Source organism: Loxodonta africana, chromosome 14 (genome assembly GCF_030014295.1).
Source record: "Loxodonta africana isolate mLoxAfr1 chromosome 14, mLoxAfr1.hap2, whole genome shotgun sequence".
NCBI lineage: Eukaryota > Metazoa > Chordata > Mammalia > Proboscidea > Elephantidae > Loxodonta > Loxodonta africana.
Genome location: NC_087355.1, coordinates 4368464 through 4390044, shown reverse-complemented (window position 1 = coordinate 4390044; position 21581 = coordinate 4368464). Strand labels below are relative to the sequence as shown.

Genomic DNA, 21581 nt, shown 5'->3' with positions numbered 1-21581 from the left:
TTTTGAGAAACTGCAAATCAAAACCTCAGTGAGATACCATCTCACCCTGACATTACTGGCACCAATCAAAAAAACAGAAAATAACAAACGCTGGAGAGGCTTTAGAGAAATTGGAACTCTTAGGCTCTGCTGGTGGGAATGCAAAATAGTACAACTATTTTTTTAAAACGATATGGTGGTTCCTTAAAAAGCTAGAAATAGAAATAACATAGATCCAGCAATCCCACTCCTAGGACTACATCCTAGAGAAATAAGAGCCGTCACACAAAGAGACATATGCACGCCCATGTTCACTGCAACACTATTCACAATAGCAAAAAGATGGAAACAACTTAAGTGCCCGTTAACAGAAGAATGTATAAACAAACTATGGTACATACGCACAATGGATACTACACAATGATAAAGAACAATGACAAACCTGCAAGATAACTCACTACATGGATGAACCTGGAGGGCACTATGGTGAGTGAGATATGTCAATCACGGAAGGACAAATACTGTATGAGACCACTATTATAAAACCCACGAAAAGGTTTATATATAGAGAGAAACAATCTTTGATGGTAACGAGAGGGGAGGTCTGGGGAGGGAAAAATACTAACTACATAGTAGATGAGTGTTAACTTTGGTGAAGGGTATGTCAGTATGCAATACTGGGAAAGTGAGCACAACTTGACCAAGGCAAAGTTATTAGAAGCTTCACAGACATATCCAAACTCCCTGAGGGACCAAGTTACTAAGCTGAGGGCTAGGGACCATGGTTTCAGGGAACATCTAGCTCAACTGACATAACACAGTATGTAAAGAAAATGTTCTACATATGACTGGTGAGTAGCATCTGAGGTCTGAAAAGCCTACAAGCAGCCATCTAAGATACAGCTGCTGGTCCAATCCTGGCTGGCGCAAAAGAGAATGAAGAAAACCACAAGGGAAAGATTAGTCCAGAAGACTAATGGACCACAACTACCACAACCTCCACCAGACTAGATGGTGCCCAGCTACCACCACTAGCTGTGGCAGGGATCACAGCAGAGAGTTCGGGACAGAGCAGGAGAAAAATGTAGAACGAAATTCAAATTATGAAAAAGAAAAAAAAGACCAGACTTGCTGGTCTGCCCCCAGACACTCTTTTAATTCAATACCTAAGTCACTTCCCAGGTTCCCCCTTCAGCAAAAGATCAGACAGGTCTACAGAGTAATCAATAACACATGTAAGAAATGTGCTTTGTGGTTCAATCACATATAGGAGACTAAATGGGCACACCAGCCCAAAAGCAAAGGTGAGAAGGCAGGAAGGGAGAGGGAAACTGGACGAATGGAAACAGAGAACCCAGGGTGGAGAAGGGGAGAAGCTGACACATCGTGGGCTTGGCAACAATTTCAAACAATCTGTATATTGCTTCATGAGAAACTAATTTGTAAACTTTCACCTAAAGCACAATAAAAAAAAGAATATACTATAAATGTAAAACTGCAAACTATAGAAGCCAATTCTTTCTTCTTTGATAAACTACTTCCTGAATCTACTTCAAAAAATAATTTAAAAATAACAATAAAGACAATGAGTATGCTTCTATGATCAACACATGCCAACAGATGTCACTCAAAGACACTGACTTAAAAAATAAACAACTGTCAGGAGAAGAGACTTAAAAAGCAAAAGAACAAAAAGCATAATGACAGAAAATGAACAAGGAAACTGAATCCATGCTCTCCTCCACTAAGTAACCAAATTCTGTATAGCTGCTCAGAATGGCAAAGTCACTATATCAATATATATGTATATACACACACACATATTTATATGTGTGTGTATATATATATATTTCTCAAGTATTCTGTAACAGTCTGAGAAAGAACTAAAGGAAAAACGAAAAAAATAGAACTTTTTACAAACAAAAAAGAACCAACAAAAATCCCTTTGCCATCGAGTTGAGTCTGACTCATGGCAACCCTACAGGACAGAACAGAACTGCCCCATAAGGTTTCCAAAGAGCACTTGGTGGATTCAAACTGCTGACTTTTTGGTTAACAGGCAAATGCTTAACCACTGTGCCACCACGGCTCCAAAAAACAGGAAAAGAAAAGATTAAACAAAGCATTTAACACAAAGAACAGAGTGAAGAGAAATATGAGGAAAAAGCAGAAGAATAAATAGTAAGGAGGAAAAGAGTGGTATGAAATTAAAAATGAAAATTCTGCTTATTAATTTTTTTCATGAATTTAATGACTTTAACAAAGTATAAAAAAAAAAGTGGAACATTTTGGATACATCTGTATTACCTGCATAAAGATCTGAATGCCATTTTCAATACAATACTTGGCTCTGTCAAGGTCGTCTTGTAGGAGGTAAAGGAGACTCAATTCCTGACTGTAGTGAAGCTCCAGGAGAACTTTCTGGAGCTCCTTGCTCACAGAGTTGTCAACAAACGTCAGGAGGGACTGGTCGTCTTCTCCGTGAAGCAGTAGCTTGAGCTTGCTGCGGATCATGTAAGGTAAATATGTCTCCTACAAAACATCAGCATCTACTTGTAACTTCAGAAAGCACATTTCATAATATGCAATTATTTCTTTACCACAATATTCTTTGGTATAATTTATAGCTCAAGTTTCAAGGCCAAAGTGATGTTTACTATTTCAAGTCTAAAACAATGATTTAATAAAACTACAATATTTTAAGCCAGTTCATTTAAAATAGTAATCAGAAACTATAAAGGAACATGTTCTATATAAAACAAGAAGACTTTTAGCTTAAAGAACACGTAGATGTTACACAGAAATTAAGGAACTGAACGAGTGCAGTCAAAATCGGAGCCGTGTAGGGGACCTGCATTGTCTCGCTCTGGGGGTAAGGGTGTGCCAGGGGCAACCACAGTGCCCGGTGCAACTTTTTTGTAACATCAGAGACAAGAGGAAGCTTTCCTCCATGTTGTCACCCCAGGGATATTAATATTTGTTTTAAAATACATCTCATTTATTTTGAAAGGATTAGCTAAAAGTGATTAACAACAACAAAAGACTTAAAAATACTGTAGAGTTTTGTGGGAGAGTCAGGCTGTATAAATATCCTGATGGTTCACTACTAATGCCTTGCTTTTGAAAAGTTTTAAACAACTGTATTCCTTAGAAAATTCGTGAGCGTTAAAAATCTTTAATTCAGTGACCTGAAAATAATCCTACCAACCTGATAAAATGGCTCGCTCCACATTTTATTTAGATCTGGAGGGTGCTTACTGTCCACGCTGGCTGTAGAGCAGTATGCCAGCGATCTCCACTCAGTGAGGTGGTTATAGCAGTCCAGGGAAGCTAGTTCCCAAAAATCCTTTTCTGCTTCCGTGGGCTCACCATCCAACCAGTCTTGCTTATTGAGAGCCTGGCAAAGAAAAGTTAGGATTATTTTACAAAGTTGGAAGTAATACAAATGACAAAGTGGGGAAAAGGAGGTACATAACATTCATGCCAGGGACAATCATTTTCAGATTTGTGATAAAGGTGAGAGAAGAGAGAAAATATTCAAAGTAACGCTGAAAGGAAGAAAGGAAACTTTAGGTATCAACTGAATGTAAGAGTCCTAACTGGAAGGAAGCCATTCCTGTGAGAAACTTACCAGTGAAGCCAACCAATCAGACTGAGATGTTAAGTGACCATGATTACATTCAAGTCAAGACTGTGGGTTACTGACTCTTTAGCAAGTTCTTGCAATGACAATTAGAACAGAGGACATCTGTAGAACTGAGAAGGTATAAAATCCAGGTGCCCACTCGAGTTTCCAACCACCAACCCGGATTTGTACCACTTGCTGGGCAGTTATCTGCCCTGGGAGACCCTGGCACCACAAAACACAGTAAGTCCAATACTTAACTTACAGTCATCTTCCCAAAACCAGTTTTTCTTTACTTCTCTACAGACTGTTTACTTACTGAAGGAAAACAATCGAACTCAAATAGAAATTACTAATAATAACAGCAGATACAGAAATAACACCTCACAGTTTTCTTGTACTTGAATATTTATGAAATGCTTTTTCTTTAATTCAAAGATATTTTCTTAAAAAGAGTAAGAGATACAACAATAATTATTTCACTTTTGGTTGTTATGAAACTGGTCTCTGTTATTAACCTTGTGATAAAATCTCAGCAATGAATATAAAACTGAAGTATTAAAAAGCTCTAAATTCTAAAGCTAACAGTTTGTTCCCCAGAGAACAAAAATGTTTAAGTGACTGATATACCTGCTAGAGATCAATTTTACCTCATTATACTGCTTAGCGGCTTCAGAATAATCATTTCTGGCTTCTGCTAATAACGCATCCTTAGTAACTTGCTTTGTTCCTATTTCACTGCTAAAAATACCACGGAGGACGTCATACTCTCCAATTGATCTATACAATCTATAAAACAAGTGAAAAAGAAAGCTCCAAATCAATGAAAGCCCCAATACTTTACAATTATTTATTTTAATGAAATGATATTAAATCAAGATGTCTCACAGTATATTAACTAAGAACATGAAAAATGTTACTTTATACATAAAACTTAAAAAATTTCAGGGCTTTGAACCGGTTCTTCCTGGTTCAATCATGGCCAAGGAAGTGGTACTGGAACAGACTCAGATTTTTAAAATTTGGGTGAACCAGAACTATAACCAGAACGGGAAAAATTATGGGTCAATGCCCTACTAGAAACTTAATTTCCCTCTTAGAAAACAAGGGTAGTATATGCGTTGTGTAGCAACCAAAACTCTAGCCCGCTGGATTTTGCACAGAGTTGAAAACAGCAGTGCCCTGCCCAAAGTGGTGGCCGACCGCACAACTCTGTGTATGTGTCACTCTCCTCAGTTCTGACAATAATACACTCTTCCCGCATCAGGCTCCTGAAAGGGCTCGCTGCACCTCTCCTAAGTCTCCATTCCAGGCCTTCAATCTGTAATTTTTCCCATTCCAGTTGTGGTTCTGGGTCACCCAAATTTTAGAAATTAAGCTCTATTCTGATTTCGCTTTGTTGGCCATGACTGAACCAGTTCGAAGCCCTGAAGAAGTGTGACGTTAGCATTAGTTCTACTAACGTGTATTTAAAGTGAAATCTGAAAATGTCATAGGTTCACACGTATAAAATGTTTCATTAAATAAGCTTAAGTACTAATTCATTAACACTCTACTTATCTCTAAGTGATCCATTGGGAATCCTTGTCTATTCCTAGAATTTGTAATTTAGCCAGAAACCCAGAACCAAGTAAAAAGTAATCCTGACCCTATTCATACCGCATTTTAACCCATGTTCCATGGACCATCTCTATTCTATTGACAAGTAACTTTCTCACAGCCTTCATATCTGCTACAGCATTCATTCACCTCCTCATCTTAACTGTTGTCTCACAGCCTTCATATCTGCTACAGCATTCATTCACCTCCTCATCTTAACTGTTGTCTCGTGGCCTTCATATCTGCTACAGAATTCATTCACCTCCTCATCTTAACTGTTGTCTCACAGCCTTCATATCTGCTACAGAATTCATTCACCTCCTCATCTTAACTGTTGTCTCACAGCCTTCGTATCTGCTACAGAATTCATTCACCTCCTCATCTTAACTGTTGTCTCACAGCCTTCGTATCTGCTACAGAATTCATTCACCTCCTCATCTTAACTGTTGTCTCACGGCCTTCGTATCTGCTACAGCATTCATTCACCTCCTCATCTTAACTGTTGTCTCACGGCCTTCGTATCTACTACAGCATTCATTCACCTCCTCATCTTAACTGTTGTCTCACAGCCTTCGTATCTGCTACAGAATTCATTCACCTCCTCATCTTAACGGTTGTCTCACAGCCTTCGTATCTACTACAGAATTCATTCACCTCCTCATCTTAACGGTTGTCTCACAGCCTTCGTATCTGCTACAGAATGCATTCACCTCCTCATCTTAACTGTTGTCTCACAGCCTTCGTATCTGCTACAGAATTCATTCACCTCCTCATCTTAACTGTTGTCTCACAGCCTTCGTATCTGCTACAGAATTCATTCACCTCCTCATCTTAACTGTTGTCTCGTGGCCTTCATATCTGCTACAGCATTCATTCACCTCCTCATCTTAACTGTTGTCTCACAGCCTTCGTATCTGCTACAGAATTCATTCACCTCCTCATCTTAACGGTTGTCTCACAGCCTTCGTATCTACTACAGAATTCATTCACCTCCTCATCTTAACTGTTGTCTCGTGGCCTTCATATCTGCTACAGCATTCATTCACCTCCTCATCTTAACTGTTGTCTCACAGCCTTCGTATCTGCTACAGCATTCATTCACCTCCTCATCTTAACTGTTGTCTCACAGCCTTCGTATCTGCTACAGAATTCATTCACCTCCTCATCTTAACTGTTGTCTCACAGCCTTCGTATCTGCTACAGCATTCATTCACCTCCTCATCTTAACTGTTGTCTCACAGCCTTCGTATCTGCTACAGAATTCATTCACCTCCTCATCTTAACTGTTGTCTCACGGCCTTCGTATCTGCTACAGCATTCATTCACCTCCTCATCTTAACTGTTGTCTCACGGCCTTCGTATCTGCTACAGCATTCATTCACCTCCTCATCTTAACTGTTGTCTCACGGCCTTCGTATCTGCTACAGCATTCATTCACCTCCTCATCTTAACTGTTGTCTCACGGCCTTCGTATCTGCTACAGCATTCATTCACCTCCTCATCTTAACTGTTGTCTCACAGCCTTCGTATCTGCTACAGCATTCATTCACCTCCTCATCTTAACTGTTGTCTCACAGCCTTCGTATCTGCTACAGCATTCATTCACCTCCTCATCTTAACTGTTGTCTCACAGCCTCCGTATCTGCTACAGCATTCATTCACCTCCTCATCTTAACTGTTGTCTCACAGCCTTCATATCTGCTACAGAATTCATTCACCTCCTCATCTTAACTGTTGTCTCACAGCCTTCGTATCTGCTACAGCATTCATTCACCTCCTCATCTTAACTGTTGTCTCGTGGCCTTCGTATCTGCTACAGAATTCATTCACCTCCTCATCTTAACTGTTGTCTCACAGCCTTCGTATCTGCTACAGAATTCATTCACCTCCTCATCTTAACTGTTGTCTTGTGGCCTTCATATCTGCTACAGCATTCTTTCACCTCCTCATCTTAACTGTTGTCTCACAGCCTTCGTATCTACTACAGAATTCATTCACCTCCTCATCTTAACTGTTGTCTCACAGCCTTCGTATCTGCTACAGAATTCATTCACCTCCTCATCTTAACTGTTGTCTCGTGGCCTTCATATCTGCTACAGCATTCATTCACCTCCTCATCTTAACTGTTGTCTCGTGGCCTTCGTATCTGCTACAGCATTCATTCACCTCCTCATCTTAACTGTTGTCTCACAGCCTTCGTATCTGCTACAGCATTCATTCACCTCCTCATCTTAACTGTTGTCTCACAGCCTTCGTATCTGCTACAGAATTCATTCACCTCCCCATCTTAACTGTTGTCTCGTGGCCTTCATATCTGCTACAGCATTCATTCACCTCCTCATCTTAACTGTTGTCTCACAGCCTTCGTATCTGCTACAGAATTCATTCACCTCCTCATCTTAACTGTTGTCTCACAGCCTTCGTAACTGCTACAGCATTCATTCACCTCCTCATCTTAACAAAAGCTTTGCTTGGTCCTGTTGTTACCAGAATAAGGTTCTTGCCTCTCGTTGGTCGAGAATGAGCAGGTAAGGCACATAGTTTTCCACACCAGCTAAGTTTTACTGAAGAGGCTTGCGAGCGGGGCCGAGAAGGGCCTAGAGCAACACTGACCCTCATCCCACAGAACAAAAGACGGGCCAGAGTTTTTAAATGTTCTTGGGCAGGAAAAGATTCATTTTTATTCATAGACACACAGGCAGGGATATGTAAACTGAGGTGCACACGCAGCAGCTTTCCAAGATGGCTCCTGTCCCAGAGACCTCTGGGATTCGTAGCAGGACTTATTACGGGGTGTCGCGCCTGCGCAGTCTCCCGCCAGGTTCGATTCCCTGGCTGGGGCTGTAGCCCCTCACTGCCCCTGGTGGAAAGTCACACAGTGGTCACAGGTGGATGTTCTGCACATGTCCCTGGGCCTGATCTTCTCCAACTGCTTCTGAAAGGCAACTTTAAAGAAGTTTGTGGGCTATTTTTAGATACCCTGCCCTATTGTTCTGGGAAATGGCTTTGCTTCTGTGCCTTGGTCCACTTCTTGTTACTTTGTTTGTAGATTTTGGAGCCCCTCTGTTCTTTGTCTTAATAAGTCTCTAGGTTCCACACTCAACCCCCTATTACCTCCCTTATAATATAGCCTATTTTACTTGCTTCTCCTCTAACCACTCCACTCTCTTTGCTATTTCTCAAACAGGCACCCTCTGATTACGGGGCCTTTGCTCCCTGTCTTACTGTCAACCAAGCTTCCCCTTTAAGATATTCTCAAGTACTGAGGGCTGTGGGGACCATGATCTTGGGGAACATCTAGCTTAACTGGCATAACACAGTTTATAAAGAAAAACGTTCTACATTCTACTTCGGTGATTAGCGTGGCCATCTGGGATACTCTACTGGTCTCACCCCTTCGGAAGCAGGGGAGTGTGAAGAAAACTGAAGACACAAGGGAAAGATTAGTCCAAAGGACTAATGGACCACATCTACCATGGCCTCCACCAGGCTGAGTCCAGTACAACTAGATGGGGCCCGGCTACCACTGACTGCTCTAACAGGGATCACAATACAGGGTCCTGGACAGAGCTGGAGAAAAATGCAGAGCAAAATTTTAACTCAAAAAGAAAGACCAGACTTGTTGGCTTGACAGAGACTGGAGAAACCCTGAGTGTATGGCCCCTGGACACCCTTTCAGCTCAGTAATGAAGTCACTCCTGAGGTTCACCCTTCAGTCAAAGATTAGGCAACCCCATAAAACAAAATGAGATTAAAGGGGCACACCAGCCCAAGGGTAAGGGCTAGAAGGCAGGAGGGAACAGGAAAGCTGGTAATAGGGAACCCAAGGTTGAGAAGGGAGAGTGTTGACATGTCGTGGGGATGTTAACCAATGTCATACAACAATGTGTGTACTAACTGTTTGATGAGAAACCAGTTTACTCTATAAACCTTCATCTAAAGTTCAATTAAAAAAAAAAAAAAGAGTGATATTCCCAAATAGGTGTTCAACAGGTGCTTGTTCCCATCCCTCTGGAAATTTCTTTCCCAGTTTTCAAGTCTCAATGCAAACATCATCTCTTCAGTAAAAAAGAACACTACTTTGGCCAGCTTGCCAATGACTGCTTCTCCTTGGCCCTTCCACAGTCTGGCTCCCTTTCCATGGACTAAATCTCACATATTTACATGAAAAGAGCCCCCTGCCACAGGTTCTCTCCTAGAGCCTACTGACTACAAATTTAGATAAAAATTTCAGAGCAGTGGCCCTCTTATTGCCCTGATCACAGAACATGGAGGGGATCAAATTAGAGGCAGAGGTGGTTATAAGACAGGGAACAAAGGCCCTGAGATTGGAGGGTGCCTGTTTGAGAAATAGTAAAGAGACTGGTGTGGTCAGAGGAGAAGCAAGTAAAAGAGAAATAGACTATACTATCAGGAAGGTAACAGGGGGTTGAGTGTGGAACCTAGAGACTTAGTAAGAGAGAGAACAGAGGGGCCCCCAAATCTGCAAAGTCATAAGAAATGGACCAGGGCACGGAAACAAAGCCATTCCCCTCAACAATGGGGCAGGGTATCTAAAAATAGTCCGCAAACTTCTTTAAAGTTGCCTTTCAGAAGCAGCTGGAGAAAACTAGGCCCAGGGACATGCAGAGAACAACCACCTGTGACCGCTGTGTGACTTTCCACCCGGGCAGTGAGGGGCTATAGCCCCAGCAAAGGAATCGAACCCTGGGAGCAGGAGACTGTGCAGGTGCAACACCCCATAATAACTCCTGCTATGAATCCCAGAGGTCTCTGGGACAGGAGCCATCTTGGAAAACTGCTGCGTGTGCACCTTAGTTAACATATCCCGGCCTGTGTCTATGAATAAACATGAATCTTTTCCTGCCTAAGAACTTTTAAAAACTCAGGCCCATCTTTTGTTTTCTGAGATGAGGGTAAGCGTTGATCTAGGCCCTCCTCGTCTCCACTTGAAAGCCTCTTCAATAAAGCTTTGCTGGTGTGGAAAACTACGTGCCTTAGCTGCTCATTGTCGACCAGTGGGAGGCAAGAACGTTACACCGGTAACAGGGAGAAGGGGTGACATAATAATAGCTCCCAACCGGAGAGTCAAGGAGGAGAGGAGAGCTATAGACACTGTCCATGTACTCTGAAAAGGTATCACCCTACATACCCCCTACCCTACACTTGCCCAAGGTCTCTGGATCATGTACACTGTAACTGACGGTCAAAACGACGGCAGACTAAATTACATTCACAATACTCTATTTGCAGGGAATACAAAAGTTATTACATTAAAATAGTATGAGGAAGTATTTAATAAAGTTAGAAAACTTTAGAAGAAAAATTTAGGCCCTTAAATGTTGTGTGTTCCATTTGCCCAGTAAATACAACTCATATGGTCTCTCACTCCCTGAAAGTGTTAGATACACTAGGTGTTACCGTTCACCTAGATATAAGTCACTAAGACATGCTCTCTGAACTGCCTGGCATTGACCTGCGCCTCTGACCACCCCCTACTTCCTGCTACGGCTAGTTCCGTACACAGGTGGATGCACTTTCTCCTCAAAGGTTAGTTTTGTGAGTCTGAGGTAAGCCTCTGGCCTACAGCCTTAAACACGCAGTGTTAAGACAGAAAGATGGGAAAGACTATAAAAGTGACAGATGCAAGGACTCCCACCCTTATATTTACTATCTTCCCTCCTAGAAACTAAAGATTTAAAAAAACAGCACTATAAAATAGAGGTTCAAATTAAATTTCAACCTTTATCAAAAATCCTGTGTCAGAATTAAGTACCGGCTTTCATATGATTAAAACCACAGATAAAGGAAAAATCAGACACAATGTTAAATGGCGTAACTACAAAATACAATTTCTTTTTCCTAAATAAACAAATAAGACTAATGAGATTATTTCTAGAATTTCTAGTCTCATTAAAAATAACAAACAATCCTCTATTCAGTTTAGCAAAACAGCAAAAATATATAAAATGTCAAGGACTCTAAGTTACAGCCACACTTAAGAGGAAACTAGACTTGAGTCCAAAAGATCATATACCGAAGGAAAACAAGGTTAATTAATGTTCTTTTCCTTGAGCAAGATGGTCCTTGTCATGACGCTCCTTGATTCATGGAATCGAACTCAGCCTGAAAGATTTGTTCAAGAAATATTACTATCAACTTTACTGCTGTCAGAATGAAGCCAAGATTTTTCTATATTAAAACCAAATCAAGACCGTTACAGTTGAGTCGATTCTGACTTATGGCGACCCTACGTGTTACAGAGTAGAACTGCTCCGTAGGGTTTTCTTGGCTGCAATCTTTACAGAAGCACATCGCCAGGCCTTTCTTCTATGATGCTGCTGGGTAAGTATGAACTACCAACCTTTAAGTTAGTAGTCAAGCACAAACCACTTTTATCACATGGGTCAAATTCGTGGTTATCTATCAGAGTGCTGTAATCCAGGGCTTACTTTGCGAGCTCAATCCATCTGAGGACTTCAAGAGAGGGGCGGGGCACTCCCCGGGCCCGTTTGGAGCGAGGTTCTGGGGGCTCCAGGTGGAGCAGAGCCTCCTCCAGTAGCAGGATGCCGACAGGCTGCTGCAGGCTGGCCAGGCAGCCAGCACTCACCAAAGCCGGGTCAAGGCCGAGCAAGTCTGGGCGTTGGCAACTCATTTCCTGGGAAACCACAAACACGTGCAGTTATTCAGCCTGTGGTACTTGGACCGTATCTTCACAAATGAATAATTTATTTTACTAAACATAAAAGCAAGTTTTGACATAAGTAGCAGTTTCTTCTATGTAATTCTATTAACAAATTTTCCTCAACATTTAATTTGTTCAAAGGAGGAAATGACCTTATTTTTACACTTCCACACCAGGGATTAACTGAAAGTAAGAAAACCACTACAAAATACGAAGATTTCTATATATGCAAACAATTGCCATTTCCAGGAATACTTATCCAATTAATTGACGTGAAAAGCAGCTGAAACACAAAGACTTCATATTCAGTCATCAAAAAAGTGGGTACACTCATCTCCCTGTTATTCTATGCAGCCTCTATTTTCTATTGCCCGTCCATCCCCAGGGCCTAGCTTATTTAATAATATTTGAATACAGCATTTCAGGAATTATTATGCTGACCTTTACTTTGTAACTCTCAATTTGAAAGTCATATACACAATACGTTAATGAAAAACAAACCTCAAAACAATATCCAAAATAAAATGCACGCTATGACAGCATTTTCATTAAAGCAGGCCTGCACGTGTCTGTGCATCAGAAGAAAGGTTCTCTTCACACCTAACACCAGCCTCTCCCCTCCCCAAGCAGCTACACCACATACTGATATGTTACAACCAAGCCAAGGAAAGTTCTAATTAGGATTAATGGAAGGATATAAACTCCACAAAGCAAATAAACAAAAGAAAAACAAAATGTTAGCTGCCCTTCCAAATCCAAAGCAAACCCATTGCCGTTGAGTTGATTCTAGTCATAGTGACCTTACAGGACAGAGTAGAACTGCCCCATAGAGTTTCCAAGGCTATAATTTTTACAGAAGCAGACTGTCGTATCTTTCCACCACAGAGAATTAGGTGGGTTTGAACTTCCGACCTTTTGGTTAGCAACTAGAATGCTTAACCACTGCACCACCCTGAGAAGGAACTAATATTACAGAAGAAAAAAGCAAAATAAATTCTTCTTCAATTAGTAACACAGCAAAGCTACCCTAGTCATCAAATTTTGAGGTAATACCATCCTAATTTGGAGAGGGATGCCAAGTATGAAATACAGAATTTAAAAAATAAATACATTCTTAATTTTCTAGTAACCTACCCATTCTATAGGGTTACTTTCAGTCGGAATTGAATTGACAGCAGTGGGTTTTTTTGTTTTGTTTTACCCATCCTGTAAATATTTATCGAGTGCCTTCTAGGTTTCAGACACTTTGGAAGCACAGTGTTATCCTTGGTTTCATGGAGCTTAAAATTCATTCATCCTTTTGCCCAACAGAAGTCTTTCATGAATGGGGTTTTGATGAGAAAGTTACTACTGTTAGGATATATAGGGTGGCTATGAGTCAGAATCCACTAGATGGCCAACGGGTTTGACTTTTTTTTTTGGTTAGGATATATGCAGTTATGTGTTTGTAATTTAAATGAGTGCTTTAAGTCTACTTTCAAGATTATCTTCATAATCCTGTTTACAGAACCATTTTTACTTTATAAAGCTTATTACGCAAAGCAAAAGTTAAACTTTAGTCATATGATTTCACTTTTTACAAATTCCAAATGGAGAAAAAGTAATGAAGCCTAATTTTTAAACTGCTGAACGTTTATTGGAATTCATGACAATATTGTTTAAGATTCTATCTCACTCTATTAGGTCTTAAGCTCCTGAAGGGCAGAGGCCATGCCTTCATTTCATATATTCCATGGTTTTTATTAACAGGACACTACACACAGACATCCCTCAACAACTGTTTTTGTAAAGAAAATAATTTTATACAGAGTTGAAACAAAACCACGTATAGTATACACGTAGGGCACCAAATTCACATTTGTTGGCCCATCAGACCACATCGCAAGAACAGGTTGTAGACTGTACCCCTCTGCGAAGGAGACAGGACATCCTAGTGGGCAGGGGCCTTAAAGAAACAGTCATTTGGCCTTCTAGAACAAAAAGCTCTGTCAACCATACACAAAAACTAATTCAAAATGGATCAAGGATCTAAATCTTAAATCTAAAACCATAAAGTGCTTGGAAGAAAATATAGGAGCAAAGCTTTGGACCTAACCTTGTTTAACAACAGATTATCAAACACAACAATGAATGCACAAGGAACAGAACACAAAATAGCTGGTACCTTACAGAAGTTAAAAATACTTACATTCATCAAAAGACTATCAAGAGTAAAGAGACAACCTACAGACTGGGAGAAAATCTTTGGGAATGATGTAATCACTAAGATCTAATACCAGAATATATAGAAAGCATCTACAACTTAACAAAAGGCAAATAACTCAATAAAAAACTGGGCAAACACTGAAAACACAAATAAAATATTATTAAAAAGAACTGGGCAAAAGACATGAACATGCACTTCACCAGGGGATATTCAAATGGCCAAGAGACACATGAAAAGACACTCAACATCATTAGCCATCAGAGAAATGCAAATCAAAACCACAATGAGACACCATTTCATTCCTACTAGGATTGCTAAGATTAAAAAAAAAAAAAAACAGAAAATAACAAGCATTGGAGGGAACCCTCATCCATTGCTGGTGGGAATGCAAAATGGTACAGCCATTGGGGAAAACAGTCTGGCGGTTTCTCAAAAAACTAGAGGTGGAGCTGCCATATGATCAACCCAGCAGTTCCACTCCCAGGTATAAACCATATTTTTACACAGATAATATGCATCTTCTACATTTGGTTGCCAACCTCGCCCTCACCCTGGGAGATATTTTCGTAAAAGTGCGCTATGCTAGTTTTTTTTTTTACAGCAACACGTAAAAAAAAAATGGCATAATGACACTTATGAAAATACCTGGGGGGAGCAGGGTAAGGGCACAGCTGGCAGACAAACGTAGAACGTGTGTTATTTGCATAAAAATACAGTACCCTAGAGATCTAATAGAGACGTACACACATCTAAGTTCACTGCAGCTTATTCATCACAATAGCAAAAGGATGGAAACAACCTAAGTTCTCATCAGTGAATGGATAAGTAAAGTGTGCTGCATACATAAAATGGAATACTACTCAGAGATAAAGAAAATGAGTTCCCAAACATCCTGGAACATAAATGCCCCATAGGGTTTCCAAGGAGCAGCTAGTAGATTCAAACTGCCAACCTTTTGGTTAGTAGCTGAGCTCTTAACCACTGCGCTACCATAACTCTGTACATATAGGTATATGCATGTGGATATGCATGTATGTGACTGTATGCATATGTATAGTAAAGCACATAGGGCATGGTTATGGATACTTCTTAGACATAACCAAATACCTTGCAGTATTGGTGTTCTGGGTTTGAAGGATCCAAACCACAGTCTTATAAGACATCTCAGTCAACTGGCAGAATACAGTCCATAAAGACAATGATCTGCATCCTGGTTTGGTGAGTGGTATCTGGGGTCTTAAAAGCTTGCACGCAGCCATCTAAGATACAACAATTGCTCTCTACTTGTTCAGAGGAAAAGAGAAAGAAGGAAACCAAAGACTAAAAGAAGAAATTACTGTATTTTTATGCAAATAACATGTACTGTCTATGTTTGTTTGCCAACCATGCCCTCACCCCTCGAGGTATTTTTGTTAAGTGTGCTATGCTAATTTTATACCGATATGTTAAAAAAAAAACATTGGCATAGTGGCTTTTATGTTGGCAAACATAGAAGGTGTGTATTATTTGTGTAAAAATACTGTAGTCTACAAAACCAATAGTCTACATGAACCAAGGCCTCATCTACCTGAGACCAGAAGAGCTAGATGGTGCCTGGCTACCACTACCAACCATTCTAATCAGGGCCACAATAGATGGACCCTGATAGAATGGGAGAAAAATGTGGAACAAGACCTCAAATTCTTAAAAAAAAAAAAAAAGAGAGACTTAATTGGACCAGTCAGGACTGGAGGACTCCCTAAGACCACTGTCCTGAGATAGTCTTTAAACCTTGAACTGAAACTAGCCCCTGAGGTCACCTGTTAGCTAAATAAAAGACTGGCTACAAAATAAATAATATTACCCTGAGTACTGGGCTCCTTTAAAAAATCATCTGTATGAGATCAAATGGTCAACAATTACTTTAAAACAAAGATGAGCATATAATGGGGCAGGGAATCTAGATTAATGGAAATGGAACAACCAGAAGAGAAATAATGAGAACGTTCACTCAATTGTGACAAATATGACCAGTGTCACTGAACAATTTGTGTAGAAATGTTGAATGTGAATTTAATCCGCTATGTAAATCTTCACTGAGAACACAGTAAAATATTATTTAAAAAAAAATTAGAAGGACTGTAAATGCTATGTGGGATGCAGCAGGAAGCCACGGAAAGAGGAAAACATAGTAGCTTCATACGTGAGCCCCAGGTAGACAGTCCCAACAGCAGTGCTGCAAATGCAGGCGCTGGTCTGCACTTGTGACGCCCTTTCCAGGGTCACTGCCAACTGGCAAGGCCCAGGGAGAGCCACAGAGGGGGAGAAGGTATGTGTTCACTTAACAGCGGTTAGTGGTCCTTCGAAACAACAACGGAAGAATACAGGGACAATACCAGGAAGTAAGATTTTAAAAATCACTTCAGAATACAATGTAAAGAGAAACTTTTTCTGAAATATTGGCTGGTGCAATAATTCTTCAAACCTTTTTTTCTCTTAATGTGGCCAGGAAAAAATCAATAAAGGAAATGTATTTATAAATTACAGGAGTCCTGGGGTGATATAAATGGTTAATGTGCTCAGTTGCTAACTGAAAGATTGGCAGTTCGAATCTACCCATAGACACTTTGGAAGAAAGACCTGGAGATCTACTTCCAGAAAATCAGCCACTGAAAACCCGAGAGCACAGTTCTTCTCTGATACACATGGGGCACCATGAGTTGGAGTCTACTTGATAGCGACTGGTTTGTTTTTTTTAATTTATAAATTATTAGACAATAAGAATAGAGGCAATATATACAGAGACTTTCTTATATTTTCATGCTATACCAAAAAGAATAAAACAGGAAAACTACTTCATGTCAAGGAATTACTACCAAATTCATGTATAAATCAATGCTACAAATAAATAGTACTAAAGAATATGATTTTGTAATTATGTCAAGGAGGTAACTAGTTATAAAAGTGATAAAAGAATCAAAAAGATTTTTTAAGGAAGGTCTAACAATTCATGATTTAATGGCCAAGAAAGTATTTCTTTCAGAAAAAAATTCACCTTCCAGGAATTACGTTTAACTGAAAGTAGACCTACATGAAGTATCTCTGCCCAGAATGCCACTCCTCAGGAAGGACTCCCCACCCACCCCAGATGGTGGGACACACCCACTGGGATCCAGGCCATCTCCGTCCTGCCAAAGCACCAGCCTGTTATCTTTGTGCTATTCTGCAGGTACTGCACACTTACTGTTACCAGAGGTTATGCTCTGTATTTATCTGTCTGATTATTACCAACCACCCAGTAGACTGTAAGCTGTATGAGGGCAGGGACTTCACTCTCCTCATCACTTTGCACAAATCAACATCTCTTGAAGGCAGTCAGGAGGCAGGAAAGAATTCAGTGAAATACTACATAAGAAAAAGCAACTAAATAAAATGCAGGGCTTCATCAAAGCACTGAAGAAATTAGCTTACTACAAAGTAAAATGCTCCTATACTGTTTGATTTCTGATTATTCTGTCATGCATTAATTTTTGGGGAAAAAAATACAAATAAATTAAATCTACCCATTTGGGAAGAAGTAACCCAAACATGCATCTACTCTATTAAACATCCTGTTATTCTCAAGAGCTTGAACTTGCTAAACAAATAAAGTTACTTTAATACAGTCACGTGAAGCAAACATAGACAATGCGTACTTTGTGAAGAGCGTGTGCAGATTTTTACCTGGATACAAGAGACAAAAGGCGGGAAGAAAAACACAGTGGTATTAAGAAAACGATTGAAGTCCTGGAGCAACTTCTGAGTAATGCTATTTTTTTCAGACATGGTCTTAAATTTATCCATCTCTTTTAGAATTCCAGAAAACAAGCTGCCAAAGAGCAGTTTTGCAATTATTGGATCTCTCTGTAAAATATTCAAAACAAAGACACAGTAAGATCTGAATTAAAAACGCTGTCATTCACCAATACATCAGTTTTATTTGTAAATACAACCTGGTGCAAACATATCCCAAATCCATTTCAAAAGCTTTAACAGGCATTCAGAGAGGAGTACTTAGAATTAAAAAAATAGATCTGTTTGATATGTGTCTTATAAAAGGCAGGAGGACAGGGAGGTTTGAATTTAACAGCTGGCTTAATTGCATACTTGGCCACTTGGGAGTGAGTCTGAGCCTCAGTTTTCTCATCTTTAAACGTAATAGAATGTACCTCACAGGGTCATTGTGAAGATTAGCCTAGATAATGCAAGTCATCTGTTTCGTGCAATACTTGATAAGCTCTCAGAGAAAGACTTAGATTTTAGGTATTATTTGTACATCAGCATCATCACAAAGGTTAAAATAACTAATTGATGAGCTTAAATAAAATGTCAACGTTAATCTTCAAAGTCCCATGAATAAATCAAATTAATGGCCATTTAAACTGTTAAACCAATGGTGGCCAGTGCCAAATGTGTATGTCTGGGCTCTCCAGCCACCTGCCTGGTCACTTCAGCTTGCTCCGGCCCCAGAAGCACTGTCTTATTTAGGTCTGTCACCCCTGCACCAAAAACAGTTCCTGGAAGACAGTCTATGTGGGGTATCTTTGTTATCTAATATAGATCTTTGTTATCTTAGATCTTTGTTATCTAAGATAGATCTAGACCACACCTTTGGGTTTTGCTAAGGAGGTGATTCTTGGGTGGGGGCTGGTCAGACCAGAAAGACCCACTGTGTGACATCAGCTGACCTCAGAGGAGGAGGGAGGGCCACAGTTGAGTTCAACCACATGGGCAATGATTCAATCAGTCATTACTACATAATGACGCGCCAACAAAGGCTATGGACGTGGAAGCTTCATGGGCTTCCTGGTTGGTGAAAGACATCGATACACATGGGGGGACAGCATGTCCCTTTTCAGGACACGGAAGCTCCATGTTGGGAACCCTCCCAGGCCTCACCCTATGTGTCTGTTCATTTGCATCCTGTGGGAACTAGCAGGTCAGAAGTGTGGCTGGCTTCTGTGGTTCTGGGCAGGCTTGTCAGTCTGGAGGACTGTGCCCTTTAACCTGTGAAGTCTGACCTAGCTCTGGTGGTTAGGGTCAGGGGGTGAAGGGCTGCAGTTGTTGCAGATGGTGTCAAAACAGAAGAGGAACAGAACAGAACTGAATTGTGATCTGACTATGACTTAGTATCCACAGTGGCTCAAAGAAGGCATGCATGCATGAATGAATAAAATTAAAAAATTACTTTGTTAGATAAAAGCTATGTCTGAATAAAAAGTACATATTTATGTGACTATTAAAAGTTATAACAGTTACAGTACATTTTAGAAAATATGGATTAGGAAAAAAGAAACATAAACCATAATTATACCACAGAGATATTCACTGCTACATTGTGTCTTTTCTTGACATAAACACTTTTTTTATATGGTATATACTGTTTGGTAGCCTGCTTTTTTAAATCTACTATATGGTGAATAGGCTTCTGTTGTTTAACCCATCGCTTCTGAGTCTTATATGTAAGTTCCTTCATTTTCTAGGGAGCCCCATATACTCATTTTGCAAGGACAAAATAGTGGCTTTTAAGATAAATGAAGTCTTCAAAGCCACAGGTAGCTGCTGCTGCAGGAGGGCCAATGATGGTGGCTAACTTATCTCTGCTCCTCAATCCTCTGGTATTAGTGGTCTCTCAGTGAGGAGGGCAGCTCCGCGAGGGCACAGCCTCCTCTACCTGTCTGCTGAGGCACTACAGTAGTCCTTAGCATAAAGAGGTACTCCGCCGAACAAAAAAGTATTGAAATTTGCTATAGTGTTAGGAAAAGGCGATCCTTAGGTTTGATCTATATTAAAAACACTGCCCAATTGTGGAAAAATATTGAAATTTGTGAAATACCTGGCAACACAGTCCTCCTTGAAGAACAGAAAAATGTATGTCATACTTTTTCAAAACAGTATCCACTGCCTCTGGTTTTTCCAAACACACATAGGATAACTGATGGGACCGAGGCCCTGGGCACCCTGCAGCCTCAAGCATCTGACCTGTGTCTATCAGTACACACGTATGCCTCTCCAGCACAGACAGGGTGCAAAACGTGCCAGGGGGCAGGACCCAACATCTCAGATGAGGCAGTGATATGAATACTGTGTGCAAGGCCAGGGGGCCCGGGTGTGACCAGGGGACAGCGAGAACATGGGCATCAGAGGGCATCTGGTCCTCTTTGCCTCCTTCCTGACCAGCACAGCACTCTGCTATCCTTAACCTTAACTTCTTCATCTGTCTAACACCTATCTTCATGTCACGGCATGACTGGGAGAATCTAATGAGTGTGTGAAAGCACTTCCTAACAGTTCACGGGACACAGCTGCAGAAAACCAGATACACACAAATGAGTGCGTGAAGAACGATAGGGCCGAACAAGGTGCTCAGTCCAGTTAACTGTGCTGTGCCCGTGTCCACGTCCAGATTGGATGCTCTATCACTGTTAGATATGATGTCACCAATAGGGATGCTGGCAGAAGGGCTATAAGGAACTGTACTATTTTTGCAATATCCTGCAAATACAAGGGGCTAGGCACATATAATCTACTGTGATAATCAACATTAATAATGGAAACATAACTACAATAAAATATAAGGCATTATGTTTCAGTGCATAGCATAATACTGTATATATTACAGTCTTTAGATATTTTTAAAACTTATTGTAATATAAGTCAAAGGAATGTTAATCAGTTCTTGGGGAATAAATATCCTGTTTTTATCAAATAACTCATCTAGGGAATTTCACTCACTCTTGACACTTTATTTTACACCCCAAAAAACAATGACTTAAAAAATATTTCCAGCCCTCTGGAATATTAGCAGTGATCCCACTGCTCAAGTGACTCTCCTCTGATCCCTCCAAACACTATTTTATGTAAGCAATGATTTAAGCGCTTGCAATTTAAAGTTTACAATGATATTTTACACATTGTTTCATTCTGACTTAGCATTATTGAGCAAGAAAACTGATTTTACTCTGAGCTTACAGATGACACTGTGGCTCAGAGTATCAAGTGACCTGGCATGGACACAGGAATTCGGGGCTATGTTCTAGATGACTCTGAGTCAGTCTTGTCACGTGAAATAGGAGGCACAGAATTAGTAAGTGGCAGAGCTAGGACTGGGACAAGGTCTCTAAACCAGGTCCACTGCTATGACATCAACACTTCATTTATGATACAGTGTTGCCTCAACCATTTTGCCCTAAACCCAGTAGACCCCAGGACTGTTAGATAGAGACTTGTCTGTTAATAGAAAACGTGACCATTTAGGAACAGACCTGGGCCACAGCTTGCAAGGGCGTGATAAGGCTGCTGTGTTTAATCTGAATGTCAGGAAGGTCTCCGTGGCGGTAACTTCTGTATAGAATGACTTGGGCATCCTGCTTCATTTTTAACTCACTTTTGATCTCCTGCAATAATTAAGAAAAGAAAATTAGAATTTTTATTTCAGAAAATCAGCAGTGCATGAAATACAAAACTGT

General features: G+C 40.3%; 1 protein-coding gene across 6 annotated transcripts in view; it reads right to left on the bottom strand.

The window, feature by feature from the left end:
• PRKDC (protein kinase, DNA-activated, catalytic subunit) overlaps positions 1–21581 on the bottom strand; it is a 322104-nt gene that overhangs the window by 103347 nt on the left and 197176 nt on the right. For all 6 annotated transcript variants that reach the window (XM_064267698.1, XM_064267697.1, XM_003408313.4 and 3 more), the window contains 6 exons: positions 21378–21509; positions 17797–17976; positions 11656–11861; positions 4255–4393; positions 3188–3376; positions 2287–2511 (listed from right to left, as the gene is read on the bottom strand). In XM_064267698.1, coding sequence (XP_064123768.1) covers positions 2287–2511; positions 3188–3376; positions 4255–4393; positions 11656–11861; positions 17797–17976; positions 21378–21509 — 1071 coding nt within the window. The remainder of the gene's footprint in view (positions 1–2286; positions 2512–3187; positions 3377–4254; positions 4394–11655; positions 11862–17796; positions 17977–21377; positions 21510–21581) is intronic.